This window comes from Taudactylus pleione, unplaced genomic scaffold (assembly GCF_031769625.1).
Source record: "Taudactylus pleione unplaced genomic scaffold, aTauple2 ptg000054l, whole genome shotgun sequence".
In the NCBI taxonomy this organism is placed as follows: domain Eukaryota; kingdom Metazoa; phylum Chordata; class Amphibia; order Anura; family Myobatrachidae; genus Taudactylus; species Taudactylus pleione.
The window spans coordinates 6,995,956-7,012,918 of record NW_028284456.1 but is presented as its reverse complement, the minus strand read 5'-3'; the positions used below and the strand labels follow the sequence as shown (position 1 = coordinate 7,012,918).

Genomic DNA, 16,963 nt, shown 5'->3' with positions numbered 1-16,963 from the left:
CTTGCTTGAAGCAAGACCTTAGGATGTCTCGCCTGTAAGGTAGTTGAGATTGGAGGGCTTTGACAGGTTGGTCTGCTCACTTGCTCGTTGGGAGACAGCAAGGCTCACCTTTTTGTATAATGATGTCTGTGTGTATTATTATTATTTTATTATTATTTTTAATCCTGTCATTCTACAGTTACTTATTCCTTTATAAAAGCAAGCATCTAATTGCCAGCAGAGGGACATTTAGATGTTTTCTCCTGGAATTATTTTGATTCCTGCATTGTGCTGCTCCTTATTTTACCCCAGAGTAAAGGGTAAGAGAGCCATCTGCTGTTTATGGCCCTCATTCAGAGCCGTTCGCTATTTGCGGTCGTTCGTTTTCTAAAAAGGGGTGGCTATTCAAATGAACCGTTCGCACTTTGCGGACTGTTCACGCCTCTAAGTCTGAACGAGCGAGCAAAACATGCGAACGTAAATTTGAAAAATACGCCCCCTGGCCGCTCGCACCATACGTCATGTCCGCTATTTATTAGATTAATCGAGTACATCGACCAGCGTATGAACTGCTCGCTATTCTTGGGGCTGTTTTTTTCAACCACTATTTTGTGAGCAGTTCTGAGTTAAAAAAAACCAAGTGACGTGGTCAATGACGCTGCTGGATTAATTATGCACTCCCTTAAAACGCCCGTTTTGACCTTTAAGCACGCCTGCGATCGGATTTCCACTCCCCGTTTTCAAGCACCTTCCCCTGTTACCACCCACATACGCCTCATTCTGTCACTCAAAATAGCAGGCATTCGCTATTTTGCGAAAACATGAATTTCGGCCGCACTGACTGGTTCGCGCATGCGTATTACGATCCCTACGCATGCGCAGTTGGGCAAACATCGCTCGGAGCGAACGAGCTGCCACTTACGAGTGGCTCTGAATCAGGCCCTATGTGCGGAGATGCCAGAAAGAAAAAGTGCAGAACAGCACAAAATGTCCACAAATAGAAAAGACATAGGGCCTGATTCAGAGCCGTTCGCTATTTGCGGTCGTTCGTTCAAAAACAAGGGGTGGCTATTCAAATGAACCGTTCGCAAATTGCAGTCTGTTCACACCTCTAAGTCTGAACGAGCGAGCAAAACATACGCTCGTTTATTTGTTAAAAACGCCCCCTGGCCGCTCGCACCATACGTCATGTCCGCTATTTATTAGATTAATCGAGTACATCGACCAGCGTATGAACTGCTCGCTATTCTTGTGGTTGGTTTTTGCTACCACAATCTTGCGAGCAGTTCTGGCTATAAAATAACCCAGTGACGTGGTCAATGACGCTGCTGTATTAATTATGCACACCCATAAAACGCCCGTTTTGACCTTTAAGCACGCCTGCGTTCGGATCTCCACTCCCCGTTTTCAAGCACCTTCCCCTGTTACCACCCACATACGCCTCATTCTGTCACTCAAAATAGCAGGCATTCACTATAATGCGAGCACATGAATTTCGGCCGCACTGACTGGTTCGCGCATGCGTATAACGATCCGTACGCATGCGCAGATGTGCGAACATCGCTCGGAACGAGCGTACTGCCGCTAGCGAGTGGCTCTGAATGAGGGCCATACTCTACTAAGACTACAGTATTCAATATACAGAGTAAATCCCAATCATCTGGCTCAGAGGGAATGTACCTTCCCTATGGAGCTGATACAGAGTTGTATGTATGTCTATGTGCATGCTCCAGAACCAAGCGATCGCAAGTAAAAGTGTATCATGGCATTGTGGGTTGTGTAGTTTCAGAGATGGGTGACTGCTTGGTAATAATAATTTATATATGAAATGACAGCTGTGACAATACAAAAAAAAAAATCTCATAAAAAGATTACTCTCCCATTCCTGGGACACACAACCGATAAAGTTCTACTATGGAGCAATGGTATGTGCTTACATATCTCTAGGTACAGTACTATGTACTAAGCACATCTACCCATTGTTAATACTACAGTATATGATAAGAAAAATAATTATCATAAGCAAGTATTGTTAGAGGAAACCAGTTATTTCTATTATGCCACCACAAGTGATGGGCACATTTGTTTCAGAGTGGTTTTCAAACTGATTTGTCAAATCGGACTTAAAGTTAAATTGTGATAACTTCTCGAACTTCAGATACAACAAAGAGATAATTTGAGCCAAAATTAAGTAAGGAGAACAGGTTTAACCATTTTTAAGCTGTTTTAGGTGTTAGGCGTGGCAAATATTGTAGATGCTCCCAGCAGCATACAGTAAACACAACCCTGGGGGTGAATGGTAAATTGAGATTTAAGATCATAGGACTGACAGAGGGCCTGATTCAGCAAGGAACGCACGTTTTCAGACGCACGCACCCGTCCGCTGCAAGAATATGCTGATCAATGCATACAACGGAGACCGCAGCACAAGATGCAGACGCCCAGCCCCATATTAAGATATCGTAAACATCGGTAACATCAAGAAACATCGGACCTATTAGCATAATAGTGGTTGACCTGACCTGCCGCAGGATGTTGGCCGCTTCTTGTGTACCATACTTGCCTAATCTCCCGGGAGTCGTGGGAGGCCCCCAATAGTTCGGGTAACCCCCCGCACCCCAGAAAGAGTAGGCATATCTCCCGCATCTTGCCCACTTCCTAGTGAAGTGGGCAGGATGGGGAGATTTTAGGACAAATTTGAGGGTCCGTATGCAGAGGGCAGAGCTAAACAATGTGAATTGCATCATTTAGCCCAGCCCCCTCCTCACGGACCCACAAATCGTGGACTTTCCAGCAATGACAGCTGAAACCTGGCCCCGCCCCCGGAAGCAGAGATGACCGGGCTGCTCCCGGAAGAGATGAATGCTAAGTCGGCAAATATGCTGTGTACAGTTTACAGTATGGCTGATTATGCCGCCACACTGCCTTAATTATGCATGCCCTTATTACACGCGTTATAACACCTGCGTTCGCCTGACCACCCCCCATCGCCTGATGGCGTTTCAGGGCCGTGCATAATTAAGCCCTGGCGGCGGACGCAGCCTGAGATCTAGTAGCACACAGGAAGTCTTGCTATGTCTGCGGGAGGGTCAGGTCAACCACTATTGTGCGTATGGGTCCGATGGTTCTCGAGGTTACTGATGTTTCCGCTGTCTTGCCAGGTTTAGAGGATGCAAGTAAAGTGGTATTACCGGTATGTAGTGCTGGGCGTCTGCTTATGCATTGATTAGCATATTCTCGCAGCGGCCGGGTGTGTGCGTCTGCATCTCTTTGTTCCTTGCTGAATCAGGGGCAGAGCCTAATGTCACCACCATAGGTGTAGGGTTGGGTTTTATATTAGTCGGCATAGAGAGGGAACTTGCACGATATATCCAGATGCAGTGCTGTTATTAGGAACAGCAGGTAACTGTGTTTTGTTATGCTTTCTGTTTATCTGCAATATTTTGTTTTTATTCTTGCTGTCACATGATTTATATGTAATCTGGGGGCTGTCCCGGGCTGGAATCTCATTGGTACCAGCTACTTTAAATAGCAGTCCTTAGCACTAGTACCGAACCAGTTGAAGTGTTTACACCTTAACGTTCCAGTGTTCCTGCTCAGCCTGTATTCTGATTTCATTTTGTGATCTTACCAGTTCATTGTCTGCTGCCTGACCCAACACTCTTCTTTGTGACCCATGCACTGTGGCCTTGATTGTTGCCTGGGCAAACATTTTGCTTGTATTCCAGTACTCTACATCGTTTGCTGACCAGACCCACCATCTACTTGTATAAAAAAAATTGCATTTGCTATATAAGGCCAACTTTTCCCTGTTTGCCTCATCAGTTACCTTTGCTCTGTACTGGCAAACTGTGTTACTGGGTACCTTTGGGTATTACATCCTGCATTAAACTCATACTGTATTCTGTTGGATAGACTATACAATGGCCTGGCATCCCCTGTGATAAGTAAAAGCTGAAAGCACAGAAAGTTCCTCAGTAAGGATATTACTTTCCACTTACATTTGCTGTAGAAAAGAAGAAGGATTTATGCTTAGTTGCTGTCTGAACATTCAGTTGACATGCACATATTTTACTTAGTCCCTTGGGTGCTCTCTAAGAAGGGTACACTACATTGGTACAGGCAGTGCATGCTGACGTTATATAGTGAATAGTAATATGTATACAGTCAATCATTACAGAAGGTAAATAAAGATAACATAATATAATGTAAAATACAAGAAGTCAACAGATTACCAGATGAATACTCTATAAAGGTTGTATATTCAAGATTTAAATGAAATACTTTAGATGAAGGTATTGTTTTAATTTAAATTGCAGATTTGTTTTGATGGTTTTGTTTATACTAAGGGCATCATTTATTTATATAGTATTCCCACTCTACAGCCAGACTAAAACATTTTTTTACAAGCAATGTTCCAAATGACAGTGATGTATTCAGTGCTTAGAATAGTGCAGAAAGGATCCATGCTTGGAACAATACACTGCAATTATTCACAGAAAAACACTATTTTATTACTGTGGAAAGAAGATCAGTAGCACTCTGCACTGTCTCCGTATCAGTGTATGGAGCCAGCGGGCGCGAGGACTCGCCACAGTTCCTTCAGGAGGTCTGACCTCCGAAATGTGCTCTTCTCCAGCGTCTTTGGTGCATGGACGCAGCCCACAAGCTCTGGTTTAGGGTGGTTTAGGGTCTGCGCATGCGCAGGAGCCATTCTGTGCCTGTGCAGAACGGGTCCCGTGATCTCGCTCCCAGTCCCCCAAGCCGCAGCATAATTGGCTGTGGCATTTTGGGGGCAGAGCCTCCCCTACATGCAGCAAAGAAAATACCTCCCTCAAATTGGGACAGACGTGCCAATTGTGGGACAGTGGAACAGTCCCATCAAATCGGAACTGTCCTGACAAATCAGGATGGTTGGGAGGTGTCGGCATATTGTCATTCCCTTTCTTCTATAAAGGCACTCCTTTGCCTACATAAAACTCAAGCTGGTCATCTCTGGACCTGATTCAGGAGATGTAAGGTAATGCAATCGCAACTGGCATCTCTCAGTGATTGCAACTGCGAAAATATACTAATGCCTCACTCACCGCCCAGTGCTTAGAGATGCCCCCACTGAAAGCATCTCACATCCGCCACTCACACACAAAATCAGAAACAGCAAATGCAGATCAGGCTGCTACTAGCCTTCTGAGTTAGTCTAACATGCCTCCAGCAAGGACGCAGTGGCTAATTTATGTAGGCATTGTAAACGGCATGTGAACCGTCCAACACGCCTGCGTTTTTCTAACCACCCATCTGTTACTTCCTCCAAACACTGATAACCTGTCGCTTACTTTGCAAGTGAATCCTCTGTATAAGCATAATCGCAATTCAAGCACTGTTTGCGCGCAGTGTGGCTTACACACATGCGCAATGGTAAACAATCTCTCAGTCTGCGTAAATATCGGCATTGGGTCCATCTGTGAATCAGGCCCTTTATGTCTAAGTTTATATATGTGCATGTCTCCTGTGTCAGATACCTTTTCTGGCATATTTGCTGTCTTGTCCTGGTGACCCAATACCAGGCTTGCCTACCCTCCCGATTTGGCCGGGAGCCTCCCGATTTTCGGGTGCCGCTCCCGGCCCCCCGGAAAGGCAGGCAAGCCTCCCGGCAGCCGGCAACCCTCCTGATCACCCCCAAGAATAAACGAAAAAGCCCCCGCAGCGGGGGGGGGCGGTGACGCGATTCGCGTTGAATCGCGTCATCGTTGCCCCGCCCCCTGGTTCACAATGCCAAAAATAATGGCATTGTGAAGAGGGGGCGGGGCTACGATGACGCGATCACGCAGCTCCACCCCTGGCTCCGCCCCCAAAAGTTACATCATTGCCAGGCACGCCCCCTGCTGTTAGCTGACAATCAGCTCCCTCCCGGAAGGAGGGAACTGATTGTCGGCAAGTATGCCCAATACTGGAAAACTGACAACAAATGTCTCATGATCTGCTCAAATTAAAAAAAACACAGGGGCTCATGCAGTTGGCACAGTGATCGCACTGAGCGAAAAAAATTGTGGGTCCCGGGGATCCCTTACTTTAAAAAATGGGGGTCCTACTTCACAGTTTCTGGGTCCCATCACATATTATGGGGGTGAGGGCATGCAACAGTTGGGACAGTGCTGGGAGCAGGTTGCAGTTGGGGTAGAAGGGGTTAAGGGCAAAAATCAGTTGGGGTATAGCTGAAGGTATAGCCAGGGAAAAGTTGGGGTAGAGCTGGAGGTAGAGGGGAGTAAGGGCAGGCAATGCCATGGGTAGAGAGGGGTAAATGCAGACAGCAGTTGTGACAGTGCTAGGGGGCAAGGAGGGGGCTAGGGGCAGACAGTGCTGGGGGTAGGGAGGGGGCAAGTGTAGAAAGCAGCTTGCACAGTACTGGTGGGCAAGGAGGGGGTAAGAGTAGATAGCAGTTAGGGCAGTATTGCGGGTAGTATAGGGCGTGTTTTGCAATCACTGATTATACTATGTTGTTACATTTTACTTTTTGTTTTCACACTTCTGACAAATTATATAACTTTACTTATGTGGCGTTTGATGAGGTATTATGATTTTAAACACCAACATATTCTAGCACTGTACTATCAAGCCGCATGCTAAAGACACATTCGCTATTTTGCGAGCACATGAATTTCGACCGCACTGACTGGTTCGTGCATGCGTATAACGATCCGTACGCATGTGCAGTTGGGCAAACATCGCTCGGAGCGAACGAGCGGCCGCTTACGAGCGGCTCTGAATCAGGCCCATAAGTCATTCTTCCTGCAGATTCCTCCACACCAGGCTGATGATGTGTTTAATCAGAACAAAGTAAAGGTGCGTACCCACTTGATGATTAAAGTGAGTGATTGACATCGTAATCGTTAAATCGCTCCTTAATCGTTTAGTAATCGTGTAGTTTAATATCGAAAATGACCAGCTATGCGTGCTCCCGCTGGTCGTTTTCGACATCAATCATCGCCTGAACATGCAGGTCAATCTGCCGATAACGACAGATTGACCATGTTCGGGGATTAGGGAGGGTGTCCGCAGTGAACCACATATCGTTCAGTGTAGGCACTAAACAGGATGAGGAACGACTGTACGATTACAATGTGTAATCATACTGTCGTTTCTCTATCGGCAAGTGGATACGCACCTTTAGACTGGCAGGACACATACCTGCTGAGCCATCACTCTGTAATGCTGCTATAGGTGTGTATGAGCTGGGCTCCCTGTAGTTACTGTGCTGTGCTCCGCTCCCGGCTCTTCAACAATGAGTGACCCCATGCAGACGTCACTCTGAGGACCTGATTCAGTAAGGATCGCAAGTGCAAAAACGCATGCACCCGGTCGACTGTTGTCTTCTGCGCATGCGTATGTATCGCAGTGTGTGCGCGAACCAGCCACTGCGGTCAGGACTGCGATCGCAGTGACTACTCAGACCCATCGCAGAGTGATTGATAGGAAGTGCCATTTGTGGGTGGTGACAGGTGGTTGGTCGGAGAAACGCAGCCGTGCCAGTGCGTTTCAATGCCGTTACAGGGGCGTGCATAAATTAGCCAAAGCGTCGGCATACGCAGCATGAGCTCTAGATGCTTACAGGAAGTTTAACAATTTCTGGGTAAGGTCTGACCTGCCTTAATTGTGCATGAGGCTCCAGTGGTACTCCATGGTGCCGATGTGTTCGCAGACTTGCAAGGTATTATGGATGTGAGTGAAAGGGAAGTGGGCGTCTTTAGGTTGTGCCGCAGCGGCATTGCGATTGCTGTCATTTGCATAAATTTCGCAGCAGAACTGCGTACGCGCTGACTGCCGCTATTGCATCAGTGATCCTCACTGAATCAGGTCCTGAGTCCAACCTGGGAACAGGGGGAATGCATAGAGGAGATGCTGCCTCACTGCTACTCCCGAGCAGTGGATGAGGCTTGGCAGGATGGGGTATGGTGGGCCAGCCGGTGTCTGACTGACAGCTCAGAGTTACCTGTTATAGCCAGAGATTGGGATAGGAGACGCCGCGTGGCAGGGACTGTTTGAGGAGACTCTGGGGGCTATTGGTTGAGGATACGCCACTGGCGGTGATTGGCTGCTGCACACAGCACAGCCAAACACAGCGCGTCCTGCAGTTTTTAAAATTCGGTCCGCAACTGCCTGTAGCGCATAAAAATGTGCTACAGCGCGTATTTTGCGATCACTGTGGCTGTGTTTGTACTCTAAATTGCCTCCACTAATAGTTACTTGCATATGCAAAATTGCACCTATGGCAAGTAGTTAGTAGTATATAATTATAGGCAGCAGGTTTACATTAGGCATACAACAGACAGTACTCGATCTGTGTTAGAATGCCTCTTCCCTCCTCTCATTGCGCAGCTGGGTTTATGTGCAAGAATCACACACATCTGCATAGGCGCATATACAGTATGCTTGCAGATTGCTTTTTTGAGCACATCGATTTTATGCAATTTACTATGAAAAGATTCATAGTGTTCAAATCCCAGGTTCTTTTCTAATGGTTTTGATGTCAGACATACAGTACATACTTGTTTGATGTCCCAGAAGTTGCTGAAGGCTCCCGATTTTTCAGGTAGTCCCCTGCTACCCCGAAAGAGTAGGCAGATCTCCCGCATCCTGCCCACTTCCTAGTGAAGTGGACCGGATGAGGAGATTATACAAGGAATTTGTGGGTCTGTACGTTGGGGCGGGGCTAAAATTATGTGAATCAGGGTCTAATGGCGTGGAGAGCCAAGCTCTGCTCCCCAAAGCTGTCAGCTACATCTCCCCTCCGGGCTTCTCCAGGATAGGAGTTAATTAAATTATGCCAGTATGCTACATTATCTGCCTGTCTTGTTTCTGGTTCTACTTTATTTTGTCCCTCCACTTTGTCTGACTGCTCTTCTGGCTTTTTAACACTTGGTTCTCATCTTAATATACAGTATGTACTGTATACAGTACAGTATGTACATATGCATAATTGAAATTCTTGATATTGTATGTTCAGGTACCATACAGTGGAGGATTACATGTTATGAGAAATACTATGGGGCAGATGTACTAAGATCTGGAAAGTGATAAATTGGAAAGTGAATAACTACCAACCAGTCAGCTCCCAACGGTCACTTTTCAAACACAGCCTGTAACATGACAGTTAGGAGCTGAGTGGCTGGTAGTTTATCACTTTCCAGAGCTTAGTACGTATGTATTAAAACTTCATAGGACCCTAGGTAAGATGCTGATTGACCCTGTCAAAATGACTTTCCTATGGCATTCCCCTGCACAAAACAGAGCGCCCGTCCCAGCACCCAAGCTGCTGTGGGACTCATATCCATAACACCCTCTCTCTGTACACGGTGAGATGTTGTGGCACGGTGGCACCCATACTATGCTATCATAAAGAGAAATAAAAAAAGCATTTAAAAAAGCATAAATGCTGATAAAACATTTACATTTGCATTTAAAGAGACAATAGAATTGTACATGCAGGTATAACATAAAGTTTGTCTATGTGCACCTCTTATTTGTAACCTTTCAGTTAAATGTATATAAAATGGATAGTGGTAGACAAGCATCACAAATTCATCAAATACAATGTCAAATTTACATTACAAATAAATACCATGCTACTCAACACACCACTTACAGCAGTATTTTCCTGTCGCTCACAAGGAGTTACATCTGGCTCTCCTGAAGTTCCCAAAGATGTGCTGCACACCTACGGATGTGTGATTGTGTCAAATTAGTGGGGAATTCTGCAATGTCAGAACATCATCTCTATAACTTTCTTTGTAGGCTAGACTGCACACTGCATTTCCATGCTAGTTTGACACCTGGGGGGGGGGGGGGAGTGAAGTGGGTAATAAGCACCCATAGTATATTACATTGATATTTTTTGGAGTGGATTTGGCCACGGCCACGACTAGCGGATTTGGCCACGTCCCCTTAGTACCCTGGCCCGTAAATGTCTTGACGCCCCTGAGCCTAACACAGGAGATATCTCTGTCATTCAGGACAGACTACTATGGGGCTAATTCAGAGGTGGATGCAGAAGCACCCGCAGCTGCGTCTATTGGCGGTCACCCATCTGTGATTATATGCAAATGGTGCTACAAAGTCCTTCCCTTGTACATTTGTGCAATCTTTAGGCTAATACCAATTTTCGGTCGCACCATGGAAACTTGCACCAGCCCTATGGCAGATGCAGATCCTCTGTCCAAGTATGTGAGCTTTTGAGCACCTGTCTTTGCAACTACTCTCACTGACATGCCCTTGACACCCCTATAACATGACCATAAGATGGATCATCTCCATGCAGGCATTAGAAATCGCACCTGCGACTCTGTACTGACACAATCGCAGTGCAACTTAGACGCATGCGCAGTAGCAAAAAAGCCGCTCTATTACGTTTTGAGGTACTTTGCTGATTTGTAAATGGCATGGGAGTCAGATCCAGACTCTAAATATATGCAATACTATAAATGACAGAAGTGAGTTTTTGAGTGGTTGGTTTGTATAGAATTGTATACAATCCATTCAATAATACATAATATTTTATTTTCCAGGGTGACAAAGAAGCAGAGCTCGGTCTTCCATTTTCTCCACTGTGCGATCGCAATTCAACAATGGTTGCTCAATCCCAAATAGGTGAGAATGTGTAGTTTTTTTATTATGTTTATTTAACTTGTGATAAGTACATTAGAATACTGAGAATAATGCCTGCTTATATTGTGATCAAATATGTGTGTTTAGTATAGTGACATTGGTGCACAAGTTATAAATCAAAACACACTGGCCGCATAAACTGTTATTTTGTTTGACAGTTTGGTCATTTTAAGCCAATCACACCAAAATCACAGAGTGTGAGCCAAAAATTAATACTAGGTTATTTACATGAAAATCTGATTGTCCAATCACTGCTTCCCTATTTACCCAATTATTGCAGGGGCCAGGGGGTCCCATGTCATCTGATTTTTCAGCCTAGCAAATGACTGGATCTGTTCAGACTCTTCCATTGTAAGTAATGGTCTCAGGTTAGGCCGTCCCATGATGTTGAGGACCAGTTGTGCGTAGTGCAGCACTGTGCCGTAGTGCAGTATTGTAGCCACTTCTTTGGTGTCATGCAATGGAAGTTACTTTCCAGAAAGGATGCTTGTGTTCCTTTTAGACATTTTTTATACATTGGCTCCATCTAGTGGAGACTATACACAAATACATCAACAATACACACTACTTTGAAGTTTTACTATTTTGTGGGTGAGTCACAGGTTAAAAGGGTTGTCCATTTTTAAACAACCCCACTCTCAATTAACTAGTTGACGACTGTGTTCTAGTGTATTGTGAGCTACACAGCACAACCTGGCTCCGATCTTCAGATAACAGGGATAATCTAGTTTGAAGAACCACACTATTACCACACCTTAAAGAAAATAATCTAATGTAAAATTTCTTTTATATATATTTGCTAATAAATATTTAGAATTAACACTAACAATTGTGTGCTAACATTTTATTGCTTAGGCTTTATTGACTTCATTGTGGAGCCTACGTTTACCGTGTTGACAGACATGACAGAGAAGATTGTAATTCCACTCGTTGATGAGGCCTCACGGTCTGGGCTCACAGGATTTAGGAGATCTAGGTATGTTTCATTTTCTTGCTACTATGATGAAAATGTTATTGCAAATACAGCACTCTAGAAGATTGCGCTATCTGTCTTGGTGTATTACAGGTAACATAGCTACTTCAGATAGAGACAAACAAAACAGTGGCCCTGATTCAGAGCCGGACGCTCTGACCAGAGCGCTCGCTCTGAATCAGGGCCCACCTCCATTAAAATGGAGCGTCCTCCTGGACGCTCGTATAGCTGTGGGTCACCACCCACAGCATATGCGAGCGTCCAACAAGATGGTCGCGATGGTCTTGACCATCGCGACCATCTGACTTGCGAGTGAAACCCTGTGGTCGGGTTTCTCAACCGCAAGGCCAGGAGTGATTTTGGCTCTATCAGAGCCAAAATCACTCCCACTGACATCACTATTGATGTCAGTGGGGCCGGCTTCAGACGGTAGGCGTTCCCATAGGAACGCCTCCGTCTGGCAGGCACGCCCCCGACACGCACACCAAAGGGGGCGTGCTGTCAATCAACATCGACAGCACGCCCCCTTTGGTGCGAGACCTGGAGCGATGGAAAGTCCTTCGCTTGCCGGGTCTCGCGCATGCGCACGACGAAGCTCCCTCCGTCGTGCGCATGCGCAGTGGGGAACTTCGACCCACTTGCGAGTGTACTGCCGCTCGCGAGTGGGTCTGAATGACCCCCTGTGCCCTATAGACAGTGCAGGGTTTTTCCAACTCACATAAACTCACTATGGGGCAGATGTATTAAGCTCTGGGAAGTGCAGAGTGATAAATGACCAACCAATCAGCTCCCAACTGTCATTTTTCAAACACAGCCTGTAACATGACAGATGCTTCATACATCTGCCATATCTGTAATCATCTATTAAATAAGCAACAGGGGTAAGCAGCATTAAAGGGAAACTACCCCCGTCACTAATACCCCAACCATTCCCTAGAACGGACGTTCAAGAAATGTGAGTTATCCACCTATTTATGAAAAATATGAAAAGGTGTGACAACAAAATGCAGATATACCTATATAACTGTAAGGGTCATTGTACAGCTTCCCTGGGGGCTAGCCACTGCTAATATTTGCTTGCGTGTGCCAGCGGTCTGTCTTGTGCAATCACAGAGGAACGGAAAGTCCACATCTAGGCTTTCAGTTCCGCCAATTAGAAAAAAAAAGATAGCACATCTGAAAAAGAAAAATGCTTAATTCAGAGAATAAACTTTTTTCTACAATTATATTCTGTTATCGCCATCCTGAGATGTCAATAAAAGAACTAGTACAATAGATCCTTCTTAAATCGACTTCTCCAAGCGAGCGCACAGCCCATGAAAGTTAGCAAATCTATTTTGTCATAAGTTTTATTTATACATAGCTGTAACCCAGCACTAGGTTTGCTATATTGTTAGGCGTATTCCGAATACAGCAAAGTTCACATTTCAGTAATACATTTATTATCTATAAAGAAAATCAATAAAACAACATAAATGCATAGCTGTGAAAATGAGAAAGATATAAAACACAGCTCAGCTAAAACATATAACGTACATCAGGGAGTTTTTTCTTGTTCCATGTTTAACTGTCTGTGGTCAACTCTGTTCTATTTTCACTTGACTTAGTAAATTAGGAACCTGCAAACTTATTGAAATCCCTTACAACTTTATAAAACTGATAGACAGAAATCTCCTGCAACTTCATTACTTTCATAAAACTCGGCTACTCATCAAATCAATTCATGCTTGCTGACTTTCTGGCTGCCCCTTCCTGGCAGACAATGCCGGCTGACTCGTAACTGCGGGGCAGTGACATCGGCATAGGTGGGCGGTGCCGGGGTGTGGTGGCGCGATTACATCAATGTGGCCTCACCTCCTGCTATACTACCCTGATTTTAAAGGAATTGTAAAGTGGTGGGGGCAGGGCTGCGATGATGCAATTCAGCGCAAATCGTGTCATTAAGCTATACAAGTTGCACTGTTCTCTAACTTGTTACATTGGTTCATTTTCTCAGTTTGAACAGCATAACCCCCTCAGAAGTTAAAAGATCGAGTGTGAAGAGCACTGGATCAGAAGGAAGTGCCTCCTTGAATTGCTCAATCCTCACTGTGGACTTCAAGTGTTTTAAAAACACCTGGTATGACGTTGTGCTACAGAACAGAGAGAAGTGGAAGGCGCAAGCATCCAAAGGCGAGTGATACTAAAGGGAATAAATGTGTTTTATTTACTACAGTATATGTCAATGTATACTTTACACATTGATGAATCATTTAGAATATATTAAAAGTTGTATTTAAAAACTAAAACACTTCATGCAAAAATGTTATAAGAATTAAATGATAACATGTTTGCTTCATTTACAAAAGAACCCACTGCATTATAACTACAGGTATTAATGCATCAAATATTGTGAAACATAAAGATAGGCGAAGTCCAATACCAGTGGATGACGATTATAACTTCAAACGGTTTACTCCAATTACTTTGTATTTGCTTGGCTTTAAATACGTAGTTCTCTCTATGGGCGGGATGTACTAAGGTTGCGGTGACCATTCCGCCAGTTACCGCAACCTTACTACCTTACTATTCGCATATATACTAACATTTGCGATTAGTATCGCAAAGTACAGCTCTTGCAATAAGAGCTGCTGTTTGCGAAGCAGCCGACGCCTGGTGACGGGTTCTCCGTGGGACCCCGTCCCCTCCGAGCACAAGGAGCTTCCTGCTGGTCACATGTGCAGAAAGCCCCGGGCTCCTCCTTCTCCTCCCTGCACCCAGAAGAAGATTAGAAGAAGGAGGAGACAGAGGACCCAGGAGGAGCACGGGCCGGCGAACATGGACAGCAGGTGAGTGGGGGCCAGCGCTGGGCGGTGGCGGGGCGGCGGCGAAGAGTCGGGTGCGGGGTCCGGTAAGAAGCCCATAGGCTTCTATGGGGTAATGCCAGGTTTTACTGGCGTTACCCTTCGTGCCGAAAAAAGGGTGGGCGGGGCTTAGTACACATGGAAATGCGGTAAAAACCCCGAAACCGTATTTTTCCTTAAGAACATCCCGCCCTATAACTGACAGAGTTGTACAAACAGCAGCCATTTTTCAGTAGACCAAAAATGCACCGAGCCCTATGTAAATAACATGGCCACTATGGCTTCAGAATTTGAGACAAACTGATATTACAATTGATCATCAAGTGGTAAACGAAGGAGTAAAATATCAGTGAAGTGCCAGACAGCATAAGTAGCGCAGGGCTCCTTTGGCACTACAGGCCTTTAACAAGTGTAGTCGTCTGTATCCTTCTGATGACAATTTTGCCCGTAGTTGCTAAAAGTTTCTTTTGCTCAGCTACAGAACATGCACAGTGCGAAAAACACATGATCCATCGAAAACGGAGTCTGCATCAGCCCCACAGTACGGAATGGAGACGCACGGTGATACTTTGAAGTTTGTTTATTTCCTCTAAAAACTGCCTCTTCCACCAAGAAACATGTTTGAAATTGTGCTGCAATTTCACTCATCTTTATATAGTATATAAGGCAGTGGTACCCAAACTTTTTTGAATCATGGCGCCCCAGAGTATCAGCATTGTTTTCATGGCACCCCTAAGCCAAAAGTTTATCGAGAAATTCAGAAAAAATTTAGTAAACTAGTAAAGTTAAGTAAATTGTCCTTATCTGTTATCCTTAGGGTCAGTAATGTGGTGGTGGACAGGTTTGCACTTCTGTTTATACACATATTTACATTACATTGACCATATATAATTTGATTTGGTGCTGGACCACCATCCTGAGGCACCCTTGCAAGTGTCCTGAGGCACCCCAGGGTGCATCGGCGCACAGTTTGGGAAACACTGATATAAAGGAAAAACACTGATGACTAAGATATAAAAATAAAATTAAAATGGGCATTAACCCACCTAGACATATAGAGCATAAGGTGGACGAAAGTCCAAATGTGGACAGACATCAGCAACTGGGTGGCTGCATTGCGATCGCACAGAGCTGAGTGTTGCGGGCATGTAAGCAGGCTTCCATGCTCTTTTGTGGGGTGTGGACAGATATGGGTTGCCTATTTAAGATGGATCTTTTGCACAAAGCACAAAATGGGTGGTCAGGCTTCCCACATGAAGATGGATGTATATTCAGCATAAGGTAGTAAAGCAGGCTACCACTTCTATGTGGAAAAGCAGCCATAGATGGGTTTGACTAAGAGCATACATGCTTACCCTCCCGGAAGTCGCGGGAGGCTCACGATTTTTCAGGTAAGCCCCTGGACCACCGGAAGGGTAGGCACTTCTCTCACATTCTGCCCACTATATAGTGAAGTGGGCAGAATAAGGAGAATTTTCTTGCGGACCGAGGCGGCCGCGAGCAGCGGGCATGACCTAATGACGATATGAGAATTGTGTTAATTTGGCCCCACCCCTTCTTTAAATATGTGCCATTTGTGGCAAATTGCCGCAAGGGGGCAGGGCTTAATGATGCAACCAATCCAGCACCGCCCCCAACACCTCCCACCTGCTTCTCCTCCCCGGGCTTCTCCAAGGGAGGAAATCTCCAATGTCAGCAAGTATGACTAAGAGTCAGCACAGAATGTAAGCACAGGTACCCTATAAATATCAAACTAATCTCATGTTTGAGATATATATATTTTATCAAGACATTTAACCACTGCTGCGGAGGGGCAAAAAAAAATAGTCCCTGTAAACCCTCAACCCAACCACCAAGAAATATGTAGGTATCTTCATTTGAAAGAGGGTAATCTCCTCTTTGAAATGGTATGCCCAAATAAAAGTTAATGCCTTGTGATCACACTAGACATTAACCCCGTGCTCCAACAGAAAAATAATGTAGTCCAGGCATGGGCGAAGATCTCCCCTAACCTGACTACAAATTATTAAGGGGCACCCATTTTAGAAAGAAGAGGGTCAATGTTACTCCATATATGGGGAGAGAGCACTACGTGCCTGTCACCCCCCCCCCCATAATGACATCTGCAACGGAGTGGGCATCCATATTTGAAAGCAGGAAGTCCCCAATTTCAAATTATGTGGCCCACTAGTAGTTATTGTTTGTTGATCACCTGTGATCGTCAGACAATATTACCCTATGCTATGGTAAACAAACATTTGCCGTATATGGGCAGGAGGGCACTATGTGCCCTATCATGCCCATAATTACATCTGTAAATGTGGGGTCACCCACATATGAAAGAGAGGAGTCCCCTCTTTCAAATTATGTGGCCCCTTTAGCAGCTAATGTCTGGGGATCACCACAATGTGCCCTATCTCCTCCTTGCTGGCCCGAGCACACATGTGGGCACTCTGTCTTGAAAGAGGGCAGTCTCCTCTATGAAACGATGTGCCCCCTTAGTAGTTAT

General features: G+C 45.2%; 1 protein-coding gene across 2 annotated transcripts in view; it reads left to right on the top strand.

The window, feature by feature from the left end:
• Positions 1-16,963, top strand: part of PDE1C (phosphodiesterase 1C) — a 648,265-nt gene that overhangs the window by 576,458 nt on the left and 54,844 nt on the right. For both annotated transcript variants that reach the window (XM_088464282.1, XM_088464275.1), the window contains exons 12-14: positions 10,539-10,620; positions 11,494-11,614; positions 13,608-13,783. In XM_088464282.1, the coding sequence (XP_088320408.1) occupies positions 10,539-10,620; positions 11,494-11,614; positions 13,608-13,783 (379 nt within the window). The remainder of the gene's footprint in view (positions 1-10,538; positions 10,621-11,493; positions 11,615-13,607; positions 13,784-16,963) is intronic.